General features: G+C 38.0%; 1 protein-coding gene across 4 annotated transcripts in view; it reads right to left on the bottom strand.

Annotated features, from left to right (window-relative positions):
• Positions 1-308: 308 nt before the first annotated feature.
• The window catches only part of camsap2a (calmodulin regulated spectrin-associated protein family, member 2a), a 51,397-nt gene continuing 30,531 nt past the window's right edge, over positions 309-21,174 (bottom strand). For 2 of the 4 annotated variants that reach the window (XM_077583737.1, XM_077583736.1), the window contains 14 exons: positions 19,797-19,938; positions 19,289-19,428; positions 13,043-13,139; positions 12,783-12,879; positions 12,628-12,659; positions 12,391-12,460; positions 9,516-11,562; positions 7,739-7,875; positions 6,658-6,881; positions 6,291-6,363; positions 4,975-5,040; positions 3,457-3,572; positions 2,947-3,065; positions 309-1,311 (listed from right to left, as the gene is read on the bottom strand). In XM_077583737.1, the coding sequence (XP_077439863.1) occupies positions 1,003-1,311; positions 2,947-3,065; positions 3,457-3,572; positions 4,975-5,040; positions 6,291-6,363; positions 6,658-6,881; positions 7,739-7,875; positions 9,516-11,562; positions 12,391-12,460; positions 12,628-12,659; positions 12,783-12,879; positions 13,043-13,139; positions 19,289-19,428; positions 19,797-19,938 (3,669 nt within the window). In that variant the 3' untranslated portion in view covers positions 309-1,002. The remainder of the gene's footprint in view (positions 1,312-2,946; positions 3,066-3,456; positions 3,573-4,974; positions 5,041-6,290; positions 6,364-6,657; positions 6,882-7,738; positions 7,876-9,515; positions 11,563-12,390; positions 12,461-12,627; positions 12,660-12,782; positions 12,880-13,042; positions 13,140-19,288; positions 19,429-19,796; positions 19,939-21,174) is intronic. The other 2 variants (XM_077583739.1, XM_077583738.1) reach the window with 1 other exon arrangement.

The raw sequence follows: 21,174 nt of genomic DNA on the forward strand, positions 1-21,174 counted from the left end.
TGATGGGAGTCAGCATTCTAACTGCATGTTGTGCAATTCTAGTCCGGCACAACTAGATATCTAGCAAAAGTAAAGGGACGCTTCCTTAACCGGTTAACCAGCTGAATTCAAGGTGAAGAGAGCCAGATTCGATTTAAAGGCTACAGTCCCTGTTCATTTTGTTCACCAATAAACCAGTCTTGAATTTTTGGGGGGTCAATTTTAATAAAGGTTTCAGTGAGTGCTCTTGGGAAGCTGGTGAGGCTCAATACCTTTAACAAGGTTAAGAACCACTGCTCTACAATGAGTACAAAGAAATTACAAATGGATGAATTCTATTGAATTTACTCAATTACAAGAAAACATGAGCAAACACTACCTACAACAAATATTTTCACACATCTTGGTAGCCGAGAAGAATATCATCAGGAGTAACGTCCTACATTCTTCTGAAGAAAATGGTTGTGTAAAAGCTGAAACCGTCTGACTTTGTTGAGTTGAACACACACGTGCTGTGTGGCGAACGCTAGCTGTATGCAATCAATCTTTTTTTGGCCCTTAGAATTATGTACCATAATATAGCAAACACGTTGACTCACACATATCCAAATACATACAAAACAGCATCTCTGAATGTTGCTTTACAATCGGCAAACTGCACTCACACGCGAAAGCCCAAGGCGTGTAAGGCAGCGCATAAACTTATTGCAAATGAAATTCAATCTGTACATGAATTATAAACATTCAGTGCTTTTCAGCGTTCTGAGTAAAATGTCCTAGCATTCATACTGTCTTGTTTTTTTAAACTTTTGGCACAAAGGAAATAAAAACATTACTCACACATGACCTAAAAATAGTTACGATATGTACATCATTCTTCATCAGTGGCTTACATTCCAGTTATAGCAGGGACATGACAACCACACGGATGCCGACAAAATTCAAATGAAAAAACACGTTAATTGGCATTGCAGGTGTTGGAATCTTCGTGGGAATAAAGAGTGAAAGTGCAAACTGTTTCCATCACGACTGGGGGGCAGGCACTACTTTTTTGGGAGTGGCTGGCTTCTTGGTATGCCACAAATGGCTGTGGATGGTGACGGCATCCACGCTGGCTGACATGGTCTTGGCTGGTATCAGGCTGAACTGCTTCCGGTCAGAGTTGTACTTGTACAGGCCGTCGATCATCTTGCGGGTGATGTTCTTGGGGCCGATGCCCGTCAGCTTGTTCATCTCCTCCGTCTCGGGGCAGTACGTGTAGAGGGAGCGGAATTGACAGCCGGCATCTCGGAACAAAACCAGGAAATTGTTCGCCTCGGATTTCTCCATTTCCTGGAGAGAAAAAAAAAGTCAGAAAAATGGAAAAAAAAAATAAGTCTGCTGTAGTCAAGGACATGTATTGGCAATATGACTTGAGCCCTATCATTATAATAAACATATGATCATTTTAATTTGTGTCTACCAGTAGTTCTTAACCTTGACTAGAACCCAAGTTAAGATTATTACATGTCTCGAGTGTGTGTGTGTTTAAAAAAAAAAAAAAATGATAGAAGCCCGTTTCCGCCAGTGGGGGAAAAAAAAATCCCCCGTACCCCCCTCCCCTCCACTATCAGAAGCCTATTTCCGCCAGTAGGGGGAGAAAGTTGTTTTTTTCCACTTGTCAGAAGGCCTTTCTTTAACTCATTCACTGCCATTGATGGCTATAGACGTAAAAAAAATCATTTGAACTATTTCTATTAGTTCAACATTTTTTTTAAACTTTTGTTAACAAGAGTATGAAAACCTAGAAAAGAAAATATTGTACATTTCAAACAGATATAAAATATGTGATTAATCGTGAGTTAGTGAGGTCATGCAATTAATTACGATTACTAATATTAATTGCCTGACGCTCCTAATTTTTAATCTTTTTTTATTATCTTTTTTTTAACAATAAAAGATTATTAAAAATTAGAGGCGTCAGGTGATAAAAAAATATATTTTTTTAATTAATCACAACTTCACTAGTTAACTCACGATTAATCACAATTTTTTATATCTGTTCTAAATGTACAATAAAAAAAATTGTAGGTTCTCTTACTCTTGTTAACAAAAGTAGAAATGTTGAACTAATACTGTAGAAATAGCTAAAATGAATTGTTGGCAGTGAATGAGTAAAAAAAATAAAAAAGTTTTACAAGGAGCGTCAAACCCACGGTTCGAGGGGGGCGAGACGGATCAAGCTTTGCAGACCATAATGGACATCATCATTGAAGACTCTTTTAGACTTGAAATTCACAAATCGTGAAATTTTAGTTGTTTTGGAGGAAACTCACAATATCAAACTAGCCTTCGCAGTTCGGACCCTGGAGAGAAAACTACAGAAGAACAATTAGTGTTCCTCACAAAAACGCGGTTCACTTTTCGTGGCCTCGCTGTATCGTGGATTTTTTTGGGGGTGCAATTTTGCATAAATTTTTTACAGTAATGTACTTATTGTTTTAAATTTATGAAGGTTTGAACATTGAGAATGTTTAAACAAGAGAAAAATGTGAGAAAACGTAAATGCCTTGATTAGAAAAGTGTATAAACTGTGTGGTGAGGAGTTTTAGAGCCTTAAAATATTTATAATAAATGTAAAACAAAGCTATATCTACTTCGCAGATTTCATTTATTTTTTTGGAACCCCAGCGGAAAACGAGGGAACACGGTACATTCATACTGTAAAATCAACTTTTAGATTTGATTGATTGATTTGACTGCTTCAGACTTGGCTTGCGCCGTATGGAGGTTTAATAGAAATGGTCAACTAAATTTTTTTTTTTTTTAAATTTAAATTCCACTGGCGGATGGGCTTATTACAGTGGGGAAAACAAAAACAAAAAAACTTAAAAAAAATTTTTTTACTGGCGAGAATGGTCTTCCAAACGAGTGTAAGTGACTGAAGCCACCAAATGACGATTAAAAAGGAGCATTCCGAGCCGTCACCTCCAGGATTTTGTTCTTCTGTCCTTCATTGACTTTGCCGGCAAGGCAGCAGTGGGCCAGCGCGTTCTGGATGATGTGCTTGTTTGATTTGGCACTTGGCTCCTTGTAGAGCTTCGGCCCTGGTTGGAAACAGGACAGAAAATTGTTAATTCCAGTTTTCATCACATTGATCATGGCGCCTTAAGTCCTGTTAAACATCGTCCCTTACTCATCTTCAAAAGCTTTGCTATGTTGCAGCTCAATTTGAATGGCATTAAGAAGTCCAGTTGCGGGGATTTTGTAACAACACTAAATTGTATACTTGCTCGCTATAGAATTCCATGAAGAAGCAACCATTTCAAAAGAAGATGTAATATTGTGAGTTTTATGTGTTCTTGACATGAACAGTACACCAAAAAAAAAAAAGTGTTGAATTGCAGCGTAGGTCTCCACTAGAAATCCAGTATATTTAAAATTATAAAATATTTAAATAGCAACAACAAATGCTGGTGAACAATAAACAACAGCAACCTGTGTACTCTGTGATCGATGTAACAGAGGAGGTTGTGGATCCATTTTCCCAGTCCTTCTCTCCATTCCTGCTGCTGGTGTGACTCGGGGACAGGAAACCATCTGCTGAATCTGGCCTGAAAAACAATAAATAAATAAATAAATAAATCTACGTCCGAAATTGTTGGTACCCCATAGAATTCTGTATCCGGTGTCAATTTATTGTATTCATGCATCAATTAGATGTAAAAGCTCATCTTTCTAAGAGGCTGGTTTTCTGTTGCACAATATTAACTCATTCACTGCCATAAATTCATTTTATATATATATATATATATATATATATATATATATATATATATATATATATATATATATATATATATAAAAAAGATTATTAAAACATTAGGGGCGACAGGCAATTAATTTTTTTTAATTGTAATTAATCGCATGACTTCACTAGTTAACTCACGATTAATCACAAATTTTATATCTGTTCCAAATGTACAATAAAAAAATTCTAGGTTTTCATTCTCTTGTTAACAAAAGTGGAAAAAAGGTAAACTAATAAAAATAGTTTCAATGATTTTTTTTACGCTTATAGCCGTCAATGGCAATGAATGAATAAAAAAAAAAAAAGAGAAGAAAATATTATAAAAAAATGTGGGGCATCAGGCGATTAAAATTTGTAATCATAATTAATCACATGACTTCACTAGTTCACTCACAATTAATCACACATTTTATATCTGTTCTAAATGTACAATAAAAAAATTCTAGTTTTTCATTCTCTTGTTAACAAAAGTGGAAAAAATGGTAAACTACTGTATTAGAAATAGTTTCAATGATTTTTTTACGCTTATAGCCGACAATGGCAATGAATGAATAAAAAAAAAAAAGAGAAGAAAACATTATTAAAAAAATGTGGGGCATCAGGCGATTAAAATTTGTAATCATAATTAATCACATGACTTCACTAGTGAACTCACAATTAATCACACATCTTATATCTGTTCTAAATGTACAATAAAAAAATTCTAGGTTTTCATACTCGTTAAGAAAAGTGGAAAAAAAATGTTAAACTAATAGAAATAGTTCAAATGAATTTTTGACGTCTATAGCCGTCAACGGCAGTGAATGAGTTAATCACAAGTTAAGCAGCAGAGCTGGCAAAGCACAAGGTAGTGAGGGGGGCGGGGCAGTGATGTGACAGTGTTTGAGGTCCATTCAAGAAGTCAATAAAATAGCACATCTTGCAGTGCTAGCTTGTTTTAAGCTTGTCAAATCATGTAAGCTTTTAACAATCATTACGGTGGTTCTATAAATGATAGGAATGTAAGTTGAGGGCATGTTGCGAACAAATATAGCAGTCCAGCTATATATGTAGTAAACACATACCATCAGACACAAGCTTAAAGTGACGACTATTAGAGTACAAAACAAAACAAGAAAGTGCTGTGCTCAGTCAAGTCAAAGCCAGTGTGAGGTCAAGTGCAAGAACAACATGAAGCGCCTTGATCTTCTCAAGCAGGAACTAACCTTCTCCTTCTCAGCCTAGGAGAGCTCAGAAAGCAGAGGAGACTGCCAGAGGCTAAGCTAGCACTTCTGGCATGTGTAATTGAGCAGGACAGAAATCAAAGGAAGAACAGTGGCAAGAATACAAGAAATATGTTAGAAATCTGTGCGTTGTGCGGTTAGTTTGGAAAACTCTGAATCGTGACATTTTTTTTTTTTTATATAAAAAAGCAGTTAAGATTATTTTGTCCTACTCAAATATGGCAGCACAGGAGGCACATTTAGTCATATCCTGCCAGGGCTTAGCCACAAGAGGCACTTATTAAGGTTGTTTATAATCATGACAATTGTTGCTACTAGGTCTGAGGCAACGGGTGATGTTTCGGAATGCAAAAATGTAAATCAGATCCACAGTACAGCAATAAACAACATGCATATTAACAAGTGCCATTTTCAAAGAGCAGCTTTTTTTTTACACCACTAAGAATGACAAAATGAGCATTGTTATCTTTGTATAGGTCGAATTATTGCTACATCTCTTGATTTGGACAGTTTTAATTGTCTTGTGTATGATGTGCTTGGTAACATAAATACAAAATATAGGGATTTGTCAGTACTGACTTGTGGAACTAGAAATTGAAAATTGCGATTAATTTCATTGGGCTATATAGGTCACTTTTTTAAAATTATTCTGTCCATTTTTGTGGAAACTTTATGTGTCAAAAGTACAAGTGGTATCAGTTAGGGGTGAGAATTGCCTCGTACCTGGCGATTCGATCCGTATCACGATTCATAGGTCACAATTAGATTAGATACCGATTAATCATGAAACGAATCTATAAGTCGATTACTGCGATTTTTTTTTTATTCAAAATTTTGAAAATACTAATCAGTAGTGATAGACACATTAAGCTTCATGAAACACTTATTACTACATATTGTGTATATTGACTCCTCTCGATGGCACTCTTGGTTTAAATGGGCCAGCTAGCTAGATAGCTAGCTAAACATCTAACCAGACAGACAAATTAAGCTTTATGAAGCACCTGTGATATATTTTTTTACTCCTCTAGATGACACTCTTGGTTTAACCTCAAGTCAGATGTTTTGTTGACTATTTCCATCAAAAATTGATGTTTAAAAATCGATTCGGCCGCATATTGAATTGATACGAGAATTGTCCACGGTAATACTGCGATATATCACGGAAACGATTTTTGAGTACTTGTATCGGTCTGAAAAACAGGGACATCGAACATCCCTATTTTTTATTTCATAAGAAAATAAACTCACGTGTAAGGTTGCATCCGCACTTAACATAAAAGCGTGTACAATCTCACCTTTGCGCTCTCTTCTCGGAGTCTGCGCTGTCGCCGTCTCCCAAGTTGAGGGATGCCAGGGACAAGCTGGAGACTGAAAAGAGAAACTGGCGTGAACCAGAATGCGGTACGACATGTGGCACGACAGCACGACACGCAGTTGCAGCGACAACCAAGCACGATGACAACGCGGGCCTGTCCACAACAATGCAGTCTGAGCGGTGACTGAAATAAACTCACACATCACGTATAATAATTTTAGCTAAATAATTAATACAAACTGGTGATACATTGCTAATTAGTATCCACTGATTGGTTGGATTGATGTCTTACATATATAACTACAGATAATGGTCACATGGGACGTAGGGCTTGTCCTTGTGGTTACCTGTCGCTGCTCTGACAGGAGTTTTTGGGGAGTCGATGCTGTCGCGACGGATCGACTTGGGTCGACCTCGTCTTTGTTTTGCGCCGGCAGCCGGTCGGGATTTGATGACCGTGTCCATGTCCTCCATCAGCTTCAGCTGCTTCCTCCGAAGATATTCCTGCTTGATGAACTCCTTCCTGGCCTTGTCTTCTTCCTTTCGGATACGCTCCTCCTCCGCTTTCAACCTGCGGAAATAATGCAACCGAAAGGTAGGAAAATGATTCAATAGAACATATTCGGTTCTGACAATATTTTTCTTTTCATTGTGCTGGTCCATTCAGTAAAATTCAATTTCACACTCTTGATATGTTATTGTATAAGCACATGTGTCAAAATCAAAGTCCGGTCCTCGAGGGCCTGAGTCCTGCATATTTTTGAGGTTTCTCTACTCCAACACACCTGATTCAATAATCAGGATAATTATCAAATTATCAGGCTTGCTGATGAGCTTAAATATGAATCAGCTGTGTTGAACGTGGGAAACCTCTAAAACATGCAGGACTCATGCCCTCGAGGACCGGACTTTGACCCCACTGTCACTCGACCAGAGCCCTCTAACAAATGTGTATTTTTTTTTTCATACCAACATGATAACTTTGTTTATATAGCACTTTTTGAAACAAGGTTACAAGTTGCTTCACCCAAAAGCAAAGAACAAAATAAAATGACTGAGTAATGTATAAAATAGGGATGTTCGATGCCACTTTTTTCAGACTGGTACTATTCCCGATACCGATACCAAGTACCAATACCACAAGTACTTTTGATAGATAAAATTTCTCCCCAAAAAACTATGACAGTTCATTTTAAAGAAAGACCTAAATATCCCAATATAGCATTTTTCCTTAAAATTGCATTAAATTAATGGCCATTTTCTAGTCCAATACTATTATCATGAGGGCCGATACCTTGACGGCCTGATACAGATACCTGGTAATGGTACTCTACTCACACATTTGAGAAAAAAAAATTAAGCATACACCAAAAATGTCCAGAAAAGAGTAGAAAACACAATATAATATAATAAACAAAAAGAGCATACCGAGCCTCTTCTTTCTTTTGATCTAGCTCCGCCTCCTGCTGCATCTTCCTCTGCTGGCTTTCCTTTTCTCTCCTCATCCTCTTCTCCAGCAGTGTCGCCCTCTTCTGAGCCATGTTCTCCTCTGCCTTTCCATCCTCCTGAGACAATTAGGTGACAAGGTCAAGTCTCCTCACACTTGGTAGACAAAGTATGACCAGAATAATGATTTCTTCACAGTAGATGCTTTAAAGGGGGAAACCAACCTAAAATTATTCTTTACAATAATATGTTCTATGCTTTTTCACTAGTCTCAACATGACATTCTGATTACTATTGTGTTTGTGGAATATGAATTAAGCAGCAAAATCCACTCGTTTTTATCCATATCGGGTGGTGGCCATTTTCCCACTTGCTGTCGAAAATGAAAATGACATCACAGTTGCTCAGTGCTTAGGTAACGATCAATCCCTGCTCACCTGATTTTTGAGTTTGGTCACGTGATTTTTGAAAGCTTAGCCGTGATTGGTCGTTTCATCCCAAGCAACTGTGATGTCATTTTCAGCCGACAGCAAGTGGCAAAATGGCCGCCCCCTGATTTTGCTGCGTAATTCATATTACACAAATGCAATATGAATGGGTTTATAGAGTAGTGGGAGCGCATAGAACATATTGTAAAGAATTTTTTGGGGTGTCGACATCGCCTTAAATATTTTGTTAGATAAATAAATAAACAGTTGCGGTGAATTCAAACCTATAGCCACTTCAAAATACTTTACTTACAATTGCAAGTACTTTGAAAACAGCAATAAAAATTGAAATCCTTTTCAAACATTTTCATGCATCTTTAACTCATTTGCTCCCCAAAACTTATGAATACTTTCTATTTTAAATATTACTTTAAATATTACCATGCTCCCAAAGACGTATTTATAATTTTTTATTTTTTATGTTTTTATTTTATTTTTTATGCTAGAGCATGCAGAGGCTTTGATGCAGCCTCTGAAGTGAAGAGAATGCTTGAAGCAATGGTAGTTATTACAAAAAATGGCCAGCAGATGGCAACAGAGTATAAGAGATTAGCCAGGGCCATGTTGCAACAAGCTCTCTTTTTTTGCCAGTGTTTTCAACAGGAATGATGAATAATGATGAAACTTAGCTAATCTAATGCTAAATGCTGCAAAACAGAAACAGTTACAAATAAAAAAAAATCCTGACGAAAGAAGAGACTCTAAATCTTTCTTTTGGTATGTTCCATGTTTTTATAGCAATAGAATACAATATTGCGTGGGCCTTGCAAAATCAGTCAAAATTCAGTAAAACAGCCAGGAGCGAAGGGGGTTGCTTCAGTGAAAATGACTGCGAGTGAATGAGTTAAGGTGCTTCAGTTTCATGGTACAATCTTTCAATAGGCTGGAAGGTCGGGTATTAGTATTTCAAAATGAAATTGTTGTCATAGGATACACACAATCACCAAATGTTAGACAGCAATTTTTAATAGTTTCATTTCGGTTGCGTATTTCGTGTAAACATCCCTTACAACTACCTCTCATGATCTCTGTAGCTTCTCCACGAGCCCACATCTCCACAGTGGTGCCTGAATTATTCACACCAGACCCAGTTTTGTGACCTACATTGTCGCTCACACTACAGCTGTTAAGCAGCCCTCACAAACTAGAAACAGCGGCATGATGTCGCCCTCATGTTTCCTGAATCATTTATACCATCAAGTAAAAATGAAACATGAGGTAATGTACAATTACAACTGGAGATTTGGGCTAACTGACAAACAGAAACTGACCTTGAAGAAGAAGCCGCAACGCATCATCTGTTCATCCTCCTGGCCTTCCGCGCCTTCGAGCTCCATCTCCAAGCCGTCGTCAAGCGTCAAGTCATTCAGCGACTTCACAACTGATAATGGAACCTCAATCAGGTTGCCCTTGACTTCCGGCAGTGTGGGGATCTCTGTGGGGGTGACGGTGAAAATCTCAACCACCGGGTGGGCTAGAACCTCAGCGACTGATGACTGTGCAGGTTTGAGATCAACAACTTTTTCTACCTCAGTGGTGTTTGGTTGGCTGGGAGCATTTGAGTCCCTTTGTGTTTGCTTTTTTTTAGATAAGCTGGGCAAAGATGCGCAAACACCACTGAGCTCTTTGTCCGGGGAGACGACGAGTGTGTCTGGCTGCTTGTTGGCAGGTTCAAGACTGGCAGCTGCAGGCGTTTCACCCATGTAAACAAAGGAGCCGTCTGTGGGCGGACGGGGAACAAAGCGTCGCAGCCTGGGGATACTATCCACGGACTGAGGGGCGGTGAGGACGCGGTTGTAAGGGGCCAACTTGAGCTCATTAGGGCGAGCGGTGCGAGGATTACGGGAGTGGAAGGAGGCGGATTTGCGCTTGATGCTGGTTGGAGAGCGATGGGCAGAGCGAGGGGAGTCTGCCGGGGAAGAGGGTCCTGAGGATCGAGTGACGTTGCCGCCTCGTCCGTATTTCTGCGGCGAGGGGTTTGCGTGAGAGGGAGGGACGACCCATGCCTGCTGATGCTGCTGCTCCCGCATGGCCATGATGACTTCCTGCTGCTGGGCCAGCCTCTGCATCTCGGTCTGGAGGAAGGCTAAAGAGTGATTGAGCTTCTCGATGGATCGCGTATACTCGGTAAGGTCCGCCTCGGTTAGCGGGGTGTGCCCTTGACCACAATCCTCACCTCCACCAGGGGACCTTTGCCAACAAGAGCTTGTGCTGCTTTGCTCCGCCCCATCAGGTGTGTCTGCACTGCTCCGACCACACCTCAAGGTTGGACTTACAGACTTGACTTCACCCTTAACCTTCCCGCCTTCTTCCGGTCCGCTCGCAGCTCCGTCCCCTTTACGCTTGACCACATTGAGAAAGGCCGAGTGCCCCACCTTTTGACGGTGCCTTGTAAAAGCTGCCTCCACTTTTTTTTTCTGCGCTTCAATGGCTTTCCGTTTCTCCTCCAAGCGCATCCTCAGCTCAACCATTTCGGTTGCCATGACTTGAGCAGGGTCATTGTGTGGAAGTTGGACAGCTGACGCCTTAGTAGGGGCGTTTGGTGTTTGTTGGCGGATGGGACTGTGTTCTGGAGTCGGGGCCCATGAAACGGATAGCGGTAGACCAAAATCCGAACCCTCTGGGGTAGTTTTGATGGAGTTGCTGCTCTCGCGTCCTGAGTCTGGTGCCGACGGAGGGATCTTCTTTATCTTTTGTTCGGCAAAGTTGGTCATCCTCAGTGCTGAGGGAGATTTGCTCTGACTGCTTGGGCAAGGGCTTGGTGTATCCATATCAAGGTCCATGTTCACAGAGCAGTCTTTCAGGGATGAATCCTCATCCAGCATGTCCTCTGTATGAATATGGATGCCGGTGTCAACCTCAGTGGTGTCTGATTGGCTCAAATGTCCTTTGGAGTCCAGCTCAGACAACGGCTCCAAGTTACCAAGTCCAGTACCAAGTTCCGGACTGTGCAGGAAGAAGCCATTGTTGATACCTTCGACGGGAGGCCTACTCGGGCTGTGAATAATCTGGAGGGCCTCTTCCATGGAGGGCGTTGCTCTTGTGACTCTGTTAGATCCGCTAGGGTGCGTTCGCCTTTCAGGGTCCATACCAGCTAGACTGTCTGGGCAACCCTCTTCCTCGATGTCAAAGTTCTTGCCATTGACGGGTTGGAAGGAAAGATTCCGCTTCATCCCACGAGGAAGGTGGTGGACCTTAAAACCAGAGCCGTCATCGGTGCTGACGGACCTGACCATCCCACGTGTGGCAGAATAAGGTGAAGAAGCAGCTTCCTCTTTGTCAAGGGGAATGTCAAAAGACACTCCATAAGGACCAGGCCTACGAAAAGCAGAAATAGTTGATTGAGGAAATGTGACAAAGACACAAAGGCCAGTTGTGTCCCTTTTACTCGCCATGACTGTTTACATAGCAACCAGCAAGCTCCTCATTTTCAAACCTTTCATGTCTATCATCCCTTTTAACCTAGAAATACGTCAACTCCCTCTCCCCCCCCTTAAAGGTACGGTCACCATAATACAACAGAGGCCTAGAAATACATCAACTCCCTCGCCCCTCCTTAAAGGTACTGTCACCATAATACAACAGAGGGGTCGTTGAGGGATAAGTATGTCAAATGGTGCCCATTTGGGATTTTTATTTTGAAATATATTTAAAGACGGGAGTTTATATCATCCTCAGGACAGTCAAGAACCCATGGGAGCAGTTATAAGGTTTGTACTGTCTCACAACCACGTCAAAAAGTTGCCCTTTTAACAACTGGTATAAAGTGGTCATATTTGGACATCACAATTAATTAATTTTGTCCAACAAATATATATTTTCATTATTCCAGTATTTTACTTGTGTGACTAGCTAGCTTGTTTTGTTTGGATGGCTAAGCGTTATTCTCATAACTTTGATTTAAGTTGAAAATATGTGGTGCGACCAACCATCATCTGGTGGGAGCATTGTAGAAAGATTTCCTAAATTATAGATAATAGTAAAATTGTAGATAATAGTAAACAATAATAATATAGAATAAATATTGTGTGTTTTAATAATTAACTGTTCTGGATCTGGTGAAATCCTTTTCTGTCAATGGCCCCAATACTTAACCTTGAAATATAATCGTTTTGAGTAAGGAGCAGTGAGATATGCCATACCGACCTTTTCTCTTTGGGCCAGGTACCAAGGTTGCTTTCCACAAAGGACATTGAGGTCGATTTCTTGATCTCACCTGGATGATACAAGCAACAAAAATGCACAAAATGCTTTCATTTTGTGATTTATACTCAGTACTTTGTGAATGCAAAATACAGTAGATGCCTTTTCAGATAGCCACATAATAGATATAGTCATACTAGACTGCACATACTGTAAATATGAGGAAGAAAAAATAGATACCTGAATTTCTAGGTTGGGGTCGCAGGGGCAAACTAGAAAGAGAGCGGTATTACATTAAAGCTGTATTATCATGAGCAGTCAACATGGGTGACTAATTTAATGTATTTTTATTTCACAAAAAAATGGCTTTTCCAATTTGAACTAACATATTGTACCTTGGCCTTTCGGGACTTGGGGATCTTTCCATGAAACTCCTCTTAGTTGCTTTAGAAATTGGCACAGCTGGGATATTCTTCAACAAGGATGACAGCTCTGGGGAGAAAAAAAAAATATATATATATAAAAAAAAAGAGTTGTTGATTCATTTGTGTAGTTCCTTGTATACTAGTAATGCCACCTACCTCATTTACTTTTTAATTGTTTGTAGTTCAGCTTGTAGCTTTGTACCAGTAATGCAAAATCATCTCTGACATACCTGGGGCTTCATTGTCCAAACTTTTTGGCTTCACAAAAGAGGGCTTGACCTCTTCAAACCACCAAAAGAGCTCCGCCATGAACGCCAAGTAGTTATTCTGCAGGAGAATTCAAATAAGATACACATTAAATCACAGCACACTATTAAAGGGCTGCTGCTCAACCACCTAGAAAACAATTCATTTGAGTGCCCTATACTATAATTTTTTTTTAAAAAAAATCCTATTTTGCAATGTTAAAATTCTGCAAGTTCCGCACATTTATTCACATCTGCATCAAATTGAATAGGTTTATCCATGTTCTGGTTGTAACACAAAAGATTTGTAGAAACAATTGGTGTTGTATTTACAGTATTGTTCTAACATACAAGGTTCGACATTAACGGTGGCTCGCTGGACTCCGGTCACCAGCATTTCTAGCCGCCAAAAATGGCCTAAAAGTGCATTATTGGGTATGGACCAAAAAGATTTTTATCACAAAAACAAACTTGGCTGAAGCAGGAACGCTCACGCTCCATTAGATTAAGGGGCATGAATTAGGTTAGCCTTCTGTTGCTAAATTCAGCTAGCGCTAGCCCGATCACCGCTGCGAGCAGCAGCGAAAAACCAAAGAACAGAGGCGACATGAACAGAAGAAAGGGTCCTTCGCTAGATTATTTAAAAAAATCAATATTCCGTGGGCAACAACTGTGTGCTGATAAAACTTTATTCATCATGGAATATGGCATTCGCGACCAGGCTCTTCTAAGCTAATGTAGCAATTACTGCAATTTATGATTATTTAGAAGAAAAAAAGAAGAAAAGATTAATCTGTTGATTATTTTGGTGATTGATCCCTGAATAGAAAAAAAAAAAGAAGAAAAAAAAGTTTACAATCCCTTGATTGAAAAACAGGACATCATTTCAAATTGTCAGTGCAGAAAATGCTCAAACAGAAATTAATGATGCTAGTTACTGGTTTGGTCCGTAACATCCATCACTAAATCTGCAACAAAGTTTAGTATGGTTTTCCAAAGTAAAAGCAGATGTTTTCAAAAGTTGCATTTTGGTTCAACACTAAAATATCTAGTCTGCTTTCACGGAGGACCACAGAAATCGGATCAATTTTAATGTTGAAAGGCTGAAGAGCCACAAACATCCTAGAGTGTGAGACATGTTGCAAAAGATCAAATTACATTTACACATAATTGTGTCACTAGTACCTGTGGTGGTAGAGAGCAGAGATTATGGCATTAACCTAATTTATGAAATAGGGGTCAGCTATTTATTTCTGCTCTCAATCACCTGCATGTAGTGCAGGCAGACTATGTGAAGTTGTGGGTAGCTCGAGAGCAAAAATTAAGATGTTGGGAGATAATTTTTCTAAAGAACAAACAAGAACGAAAAAAACCTGTTTATTTTTATCAAAGAGATCAAACCATTTTCAACACTTTAAACTGGTCATTCTTTTGTAAAAATGACACCCACACGTGCGGACTGACAGATTTTGAGGGAAAAAATGGTCACGTACTTTATTGCATCACTGTTAAAGTGGAAGCAGGTTAAATAAACTGATTAAATACAAAATAATAACCATTAACTCATTCACTGCCATACTGTAAATTCATTTGAACTATTTCTATTATTTTATTGAGAAGATTAAGAAAACCTAGAATTTTTTTTATTGTAAATTTAGAATTAAATTTAAAAATAAAATTGTGATTAATTGTGAATTAACTAGTGAAATCATGTGATTAATTACAATTAATTAATTTAAAATAATATTTTATTCTTAAAAAAAGATTTCAAAAAGAAAAGAAAAGATTATTAAAAATTAGGGGCATCAAGCAATTAATATTAGTAATCGTAATTAATCGCCTGACTTCACTAGTTAACTCACGATTAATCACAAATTTTATATCTGTTCGAAGTGTATAATTTTTTTCCTAGGTTTTCATACTCTTGTTAACAAAAGTTAAAAAAAAAAGTTAAACTAATAGAAATATTTAAAATGATTTTTTGACGTCTATAGCCGTCAATGGCAGTGAATGAGTTAAACACGGGAGTTGATCAGAGCCATAGGCTAGGAGATTAGAGCTTGATCATTAGTCTAGAGGGCAGTTTATGCAGCGAACATGTTGGCAGTCACATGTGCAAAACCAGAAATGTGTGACGGGAAGAACCTTGAGGAAACGTGTTGGCCTCCCCCTCCCCACCATCCACCCTCAGACAAAGACAATGCTGCACAGCTCAGCTCTCGAGATACCTGATTCACCTCATCAGCAACATTTCTCGCAACCATGCATTGCACTGTCCGTCATCATGCATGCAGATTGAACCAGTATAACAGTGAAGCAGAGGCCGTTCCTGTAACATAAGGTATTGCATAGGCCATCTCCCTCAAGACTAAGTTTACGCTATAATGCAAGGTTAAAACTGACAAGAAAAAAAAAAATTGTTAATTAATACAGTTAATTTTCGCCATTAGCCAAGCCCTTCCACCAATGACAATAAAATCGAGCATAATCCATCCTCCCCCAACCCCTTACCATTCGTGTCATTTTTGCCCAAAATGCCTAAAAAAGGTGCACGCAAAGTAAACTTGAAGCTGTTCTTGAACCGTTTGGACTATCAGCATAATTTTGGTCTCTCTTTAACTCATTCACTGCCATTGACGGCTATAGACGTCAAAAAATCATTTGAACTATTTTTATTAGTTAATTTTTTTTTCCCACTTTTGTTAACAAGAGTATGAATTTTTTTATTGTACATTTAGAACAGATATAAAATTTGTGTTAACTAGTGAAGTCATGCGACTAATTATGATTAAAAAATGTAATTGCCTGACGCCCCTAATTTTTAATAATCTTTTCTTAAAAAAAAGATTTTAAAAAATTAATTAAAATTACTTTAAAAAAGAAAAAAAAGAAAGAAAAAAAGATTAAGAATTAGAAGCGTCAGGCGATTAAAATTTTTCGTAATTATTCGCATGACTTCACTATTTTTTTTCAAAGTTTTCATACTCTTGTTAACAAAAGTGCATTTTTTTTTTAAACTAATAGAAATAGGTCAATTGAATTTTTGACGTCTATAGCCGTCAATGGCAGTGAATGAGTTAAAGATAAAACTTTGAATTTTTCTCCCCACCAGTCAAAATCTGTTTAAGTGCTACTGGCACTGAGTAATGGAAGTTTGAATTAGAATTTTTTTTTTTTTTTTAAATTGACGAATTATATGTCCGTCTTATTTTTTTTTCCACAAAATCTGCCTTGAAAATGAATGTAGAATGTTGTGCTGGACTGATAAAAACACTACAATATGAAAGCTTGAGGTCTTCCCTAATTCCAGTTCAGGTTTGACAATAATGAGCATTTTACACAAGATTTTCCAAAACATGGATTTAGATGAACAAAACTGTGCCATTTGGGTAACCCTTGAAAACTAAGGTCAAGTCTGATAAAAAATCTTTTTGTCACTATTCTATTCTATTTTTAAACATAGTTGAGACTTTTTTGACATGAATTCAAAGCAAGGGATCAAAGAGATATGCGTCTTTATGACGCACCGTTGACTCTCTGATATTTTCGAAAAAAAAAAAAAAAAAAAAGCAAACAAGAATTCGACGTATTCAGTGTTGTTCATGTTTTCCCTTTACCTTGGAAAACAATGACTGAACCAGTAATATAGTATAACATCACCCCCCCCTTTAATCCCTATACAAATACAAATCATTGAATAATCAATAGATTAATCGATTCTAAAAAAATAATCGATAATGACAGTACTAGTGCAAGTCTCATTTTCAGTAACTTCTGCAACATTTCGGAATAAAATCAGGCTAAATTGAGCACATCCCAACCTACAAAGATCTCAATCAAAATGTGTCACGTCAACATACTTCCTTGAGACCAATTCCGACTTTCTATTTAGGACTTTGGCAACTTTTCAGAAAGCACACAAAAGCAGCAAATAGATGAGCTTGTCACCAAATAGTTGAGGATTGGATCTACCGGAAAAATGCAAAAACAGGAATTTGTGAATATTTAACCACAATTAGGTGGCGATTCACTGTACTACTGACGGCTAACCGTTATCTATGACTACTATGACTTTGTATAACTACACACGGGTACCAACCCGAATATGCATACAATTACAAAGAAACATCCAAGTGCACAATACCTTTGAGTGTACTCAGTATCCTTGTTTTACAGTGGCCAGGAAGCACAAAATTGGAAAAAAACAATTGGCACTAAAGAAAGCTCTCTTGCAGTCTGTCTGGTTCAGATTGGTGGCAGCAACCCAACATGGCTCTTCTCATCCCATCTGTCTGTTTAACTAGTACTGACTTAACAAGCGTTAGTGCTATCACTTAATTCTATCAGTCAGCGGCAGTCACAGACAGACACGCGCACGCACAAATCTCCCCGTTGATTGTCATTGCAACATTGTGTGCTGCCAGGATGGCCTTGTTGCCGGAGCCTGTTGTATTTGGGTGGAGAATTTGGAGTGCGTTGTTCCTGGGATTGGCTAAGGATGATTTGGGGTGCTGTATTATGTGCTATAATTCTACTCAAAAGTGAGCTGGGCTATCACGGTGAGGTGGCATGCATGCTTTAATGCACAGAGGAGGTGTCGCTCGCAGACAAAACACACACTGAGCATTCACAGGGAATTACTGTCAACAATCATTGGGCTGAATGGTTGATTAAAGGATCAAGTTCTTGCAGCCACACAGACAGTTCGATCTATGGGATGGTGTCATGCCATTGAATTGTACAGGGGTGTTAGTTCGGGAGATGGGGGGGGGGGGGAACAATGCCTTGCTCAAGGGTGCCCAGAAAATAATCAGGAAGCACAGGGTTATATATATATATATATATATATATGTATATATAATGCCTAGTACCTGGCGATTTGATTCGTATCACGATTCATAGGTCACGATTCGATACCTATTAATTCCAATACTAATCTATAAATTGATTATTGCGATTTTTTTTTTATCTCAAATTTAGAAAATACTAATCAGTAAACTTGTACATGTGCGCTGTAAGATTTCTATGAAATTTTATTTATTTATCTGAAAATTCAGGCTTGTCACTGAGCCACTGCATTTAACAAACAGGTTGCAGAGTGGGTATTTGAAGCACAGGCTGATGCGTTTGTTTTCAAGGCAACGCCCGCAAGAGAGCGTTGAACTGTGGACGGTTTCAAATTTACTCTTAAGGCTCGCTCGTCCACCTTATAATTATCCTTATTTTGACAAATTGTTTCAAAGCTTAAATTCAATTTTTGGGTCTTGATGATTCAGACATAAGTTAATTAATGTTTACAAAATGTGGGGAAAATATTATAACTCATTGTATTGTCCATTAGTCACTTCATGGACAAAAGTCAAAATATCTGAGAAAAAAAAACACATCTAACTTTGTGTTTGTCCTTTCTCTTCTATGAATGACATCATCTACCAACCGTGATCCAAATGATGCTAAAATGTAATTATCACTAGGGGTGTGAAGTACCCGGCGATTCGATTCGTATCACCATTCATAGGTCACAATTCGATTCGATTAATCCCGATACGAATCTATAAATTGATGATTGCGATTTTTTTTAACTCAAATTTTGAAAATACTAATCAGTAAACTTGTACATGTACACTATAAGATTTGTATGAACATTTATTTATTTATCTGAAAATTCAGGTTGCAGTCTGTTTCATGTTTGAACAGCACTGAAATAAAAATATTAAGGCTTAATGTTCCATTAATATAACTTTCTTCCATGCTTAATGTGTGAAGTAAGACGTTTTGTTGAATATTCCCATAAAAAAATTATGTTTAAAAATCGATTCGGCCGCATTTCAAATTGATTCGAGAATTGCGCGCTGTAATATATAGTTGTTTGATTTCCATTTATATTTATTTTTTGCATTTAAATTTTTAATTATATTTTTTTACATCTGTTTTTATTTTCACTTTTATTTGTTTATTTATCTAGTCATTTTTATTTTTTATTTTGACAGTTTTGGTCCTCATATGAAATATCCTCCAACTTGTAAAGCACATTGAGCACCATATGGTGCAGATAAAAGCACAATATAAGTGCACTCCATTTTACCATTTAACTTTTTCATGTGCTTTGTAGCAGTAACACCAAAAAAGTATTTTTTTCTAACCAAGAGCAATGATTGTGATTCAGCGACATGTAAAAAAATGCCCCCAAAGTAACACAACATTTCAAAGAGTTGCTTTTTTGCTGAGTACCTTGAGTGTGGACGAGCCATACAGCATATCCTCCAAAGTGAAGTGGCAGCAGCCTTCCAGGTTGTCCCGACAGAAATTCCGAACGAGCTGCACGTTGTAGAGACGATCCGCCAGCGTCATGTTCTGCTTCAGACACAAATCTGGGAACACGGAGGGAGCCATCAGCCTGCTCGTGCTTACGAGATTCTCTTGGTGGGTGCGAATGATCGCAAATGGAGTCCTCTGCTTGGGAAATGTGAGGCTATTTAAGTGGCGGTGAATGACGATTGAATGATTGATGATTGAGTGGGCGGAGCAACGCAATTGAAAAGAAAACAAGGTTCACTGATTGATCTTTTGTTTTGCACTCAAGATGAACAGCTGATGTGATTTTGTAGCTTCACATTCCATTATGTAAAACAGGAAATCTTGTCAGTTGACACGACAGAAGACATCTCAAACTTTTAGGATTCTGGCCTTAAGCATCTGTGTCTGAATGAGCGACATTGTGCTACAAAACAACTCTTACCGTGGAGAGGCAGCAGCTGGGGGCAGTAGAAGTGCAGCAGAGCGCCCAGTGCTGATCCGTCGGCGCTGTCCTTCAGCAGGTTGTCCACCAGGGGGATCCAGGGCATCACCTGGCTGCTGCTCTGCTCCTTCCTGTAGCGGGCCTGGAAAGCGTCAACGTTAGTCAACGTGGGAATATTTTGCAGACAACATCATCCTGCAGGCAGAGCTGTTTGTTGTCAATCAGTTTGTAAATGTAATTGCAGGAAGCAATATGAAAGAAAAATTCATTCACTTAAATTTGTTGTTTTTAGCATGATTATGGCTTGAGCTTTAACTCACTCACTGCCATAAATTCATTAAAAAAAGATTATTAAAAAATTAGGGCCAAGAGGCAATTAAATGTTTTTAATTGTAATTAATCACATGACTTCACTAGTTAACTCACGATGTTCTAAATGTACAATAAAAATTAAATTAAATTAATCGACAACTATTTTAACTCATTCACTGCCATAAATTCATTTAAAAAAAGATTATAAAAAATTAGGGGCGACAGGGAATTACATTTTTAAATTGTAATTAACCGCATTACTTCACTAGTTAACTCACGATTAATCACAAATTTCATATCTGTTCTAAATATACAGTAAAAAAAAATTCTAGGTTTTCATACTCTCGTTAACAAAAGTGGAAAAATGTTAAACTAATAGAAATAGTTCAAATGAATTTTTGACGTTTATAGCCGTCAATGGCAGTGAATGAATAAAAAAGAAAGAAAAAGAAAATATTATAAAAAATTCGGGGCGTCAGTCGATTAAAGTTTAATTGTAATTAATCACATGACTTTACTAGTTAACTCGCGATTAATCCCAAATTTTATGTACAAAACTAAATCGAGATTTTCAACAAAAGTGGGATTTTTTTTAAACTAATAGAAATAGTTCAAATGAATGTTTGGCGTTTATAGCCGTCAATGGCAGTTAATGAGTTAATAATGATAGAATTATGAGCAAAGTTCAATATCAATATCTCAGTTGTGTTTGGAGAGAGGATGCATCACAAGGCATGACAGAGTTCAAAGTGCCAATGTACGCCAAAGGAAAGTCTACCAGACAATCATTTCCTGCCAAGTGCTGTCAAACTGAGACAAATCATTTTTAAGGAAATATTTTTTTATTTTTTTTTGTTACTGTGCAATTATTACATTGTAAATTCCTCTGTGATTTTTGCATACTTGACTGGTGATAACTATATCAACACCTTGAAAGCTAAAATGAATCAAATATAAATATATTACATGCCTACAATAAATAAAATGTCTTCACTTTTCCAGTACTTTTGAATGGAAATGTTTCATTCAGCCTATTCATAATCTGAACTATTGTTGGAGGGGTCAA

The sequence above is a fragment of the Vanacampus margaritifer genome, chromosome 13 (genome assembly GCF_051991255.1).
Source record: "Vanacampus margaritifer isolate UIUO_Vmar chromosome 13, RoL_Vmar_1.0, whole genome shotgun sequence".
In the NCBI taxonomy this organism is placed as follows: Eukaryota; Metazoa; Chordata; class Actinopteri; order Syngnathiformes; family Syngnathidae; genus Vanacampus; species Vanacampus margaritifer.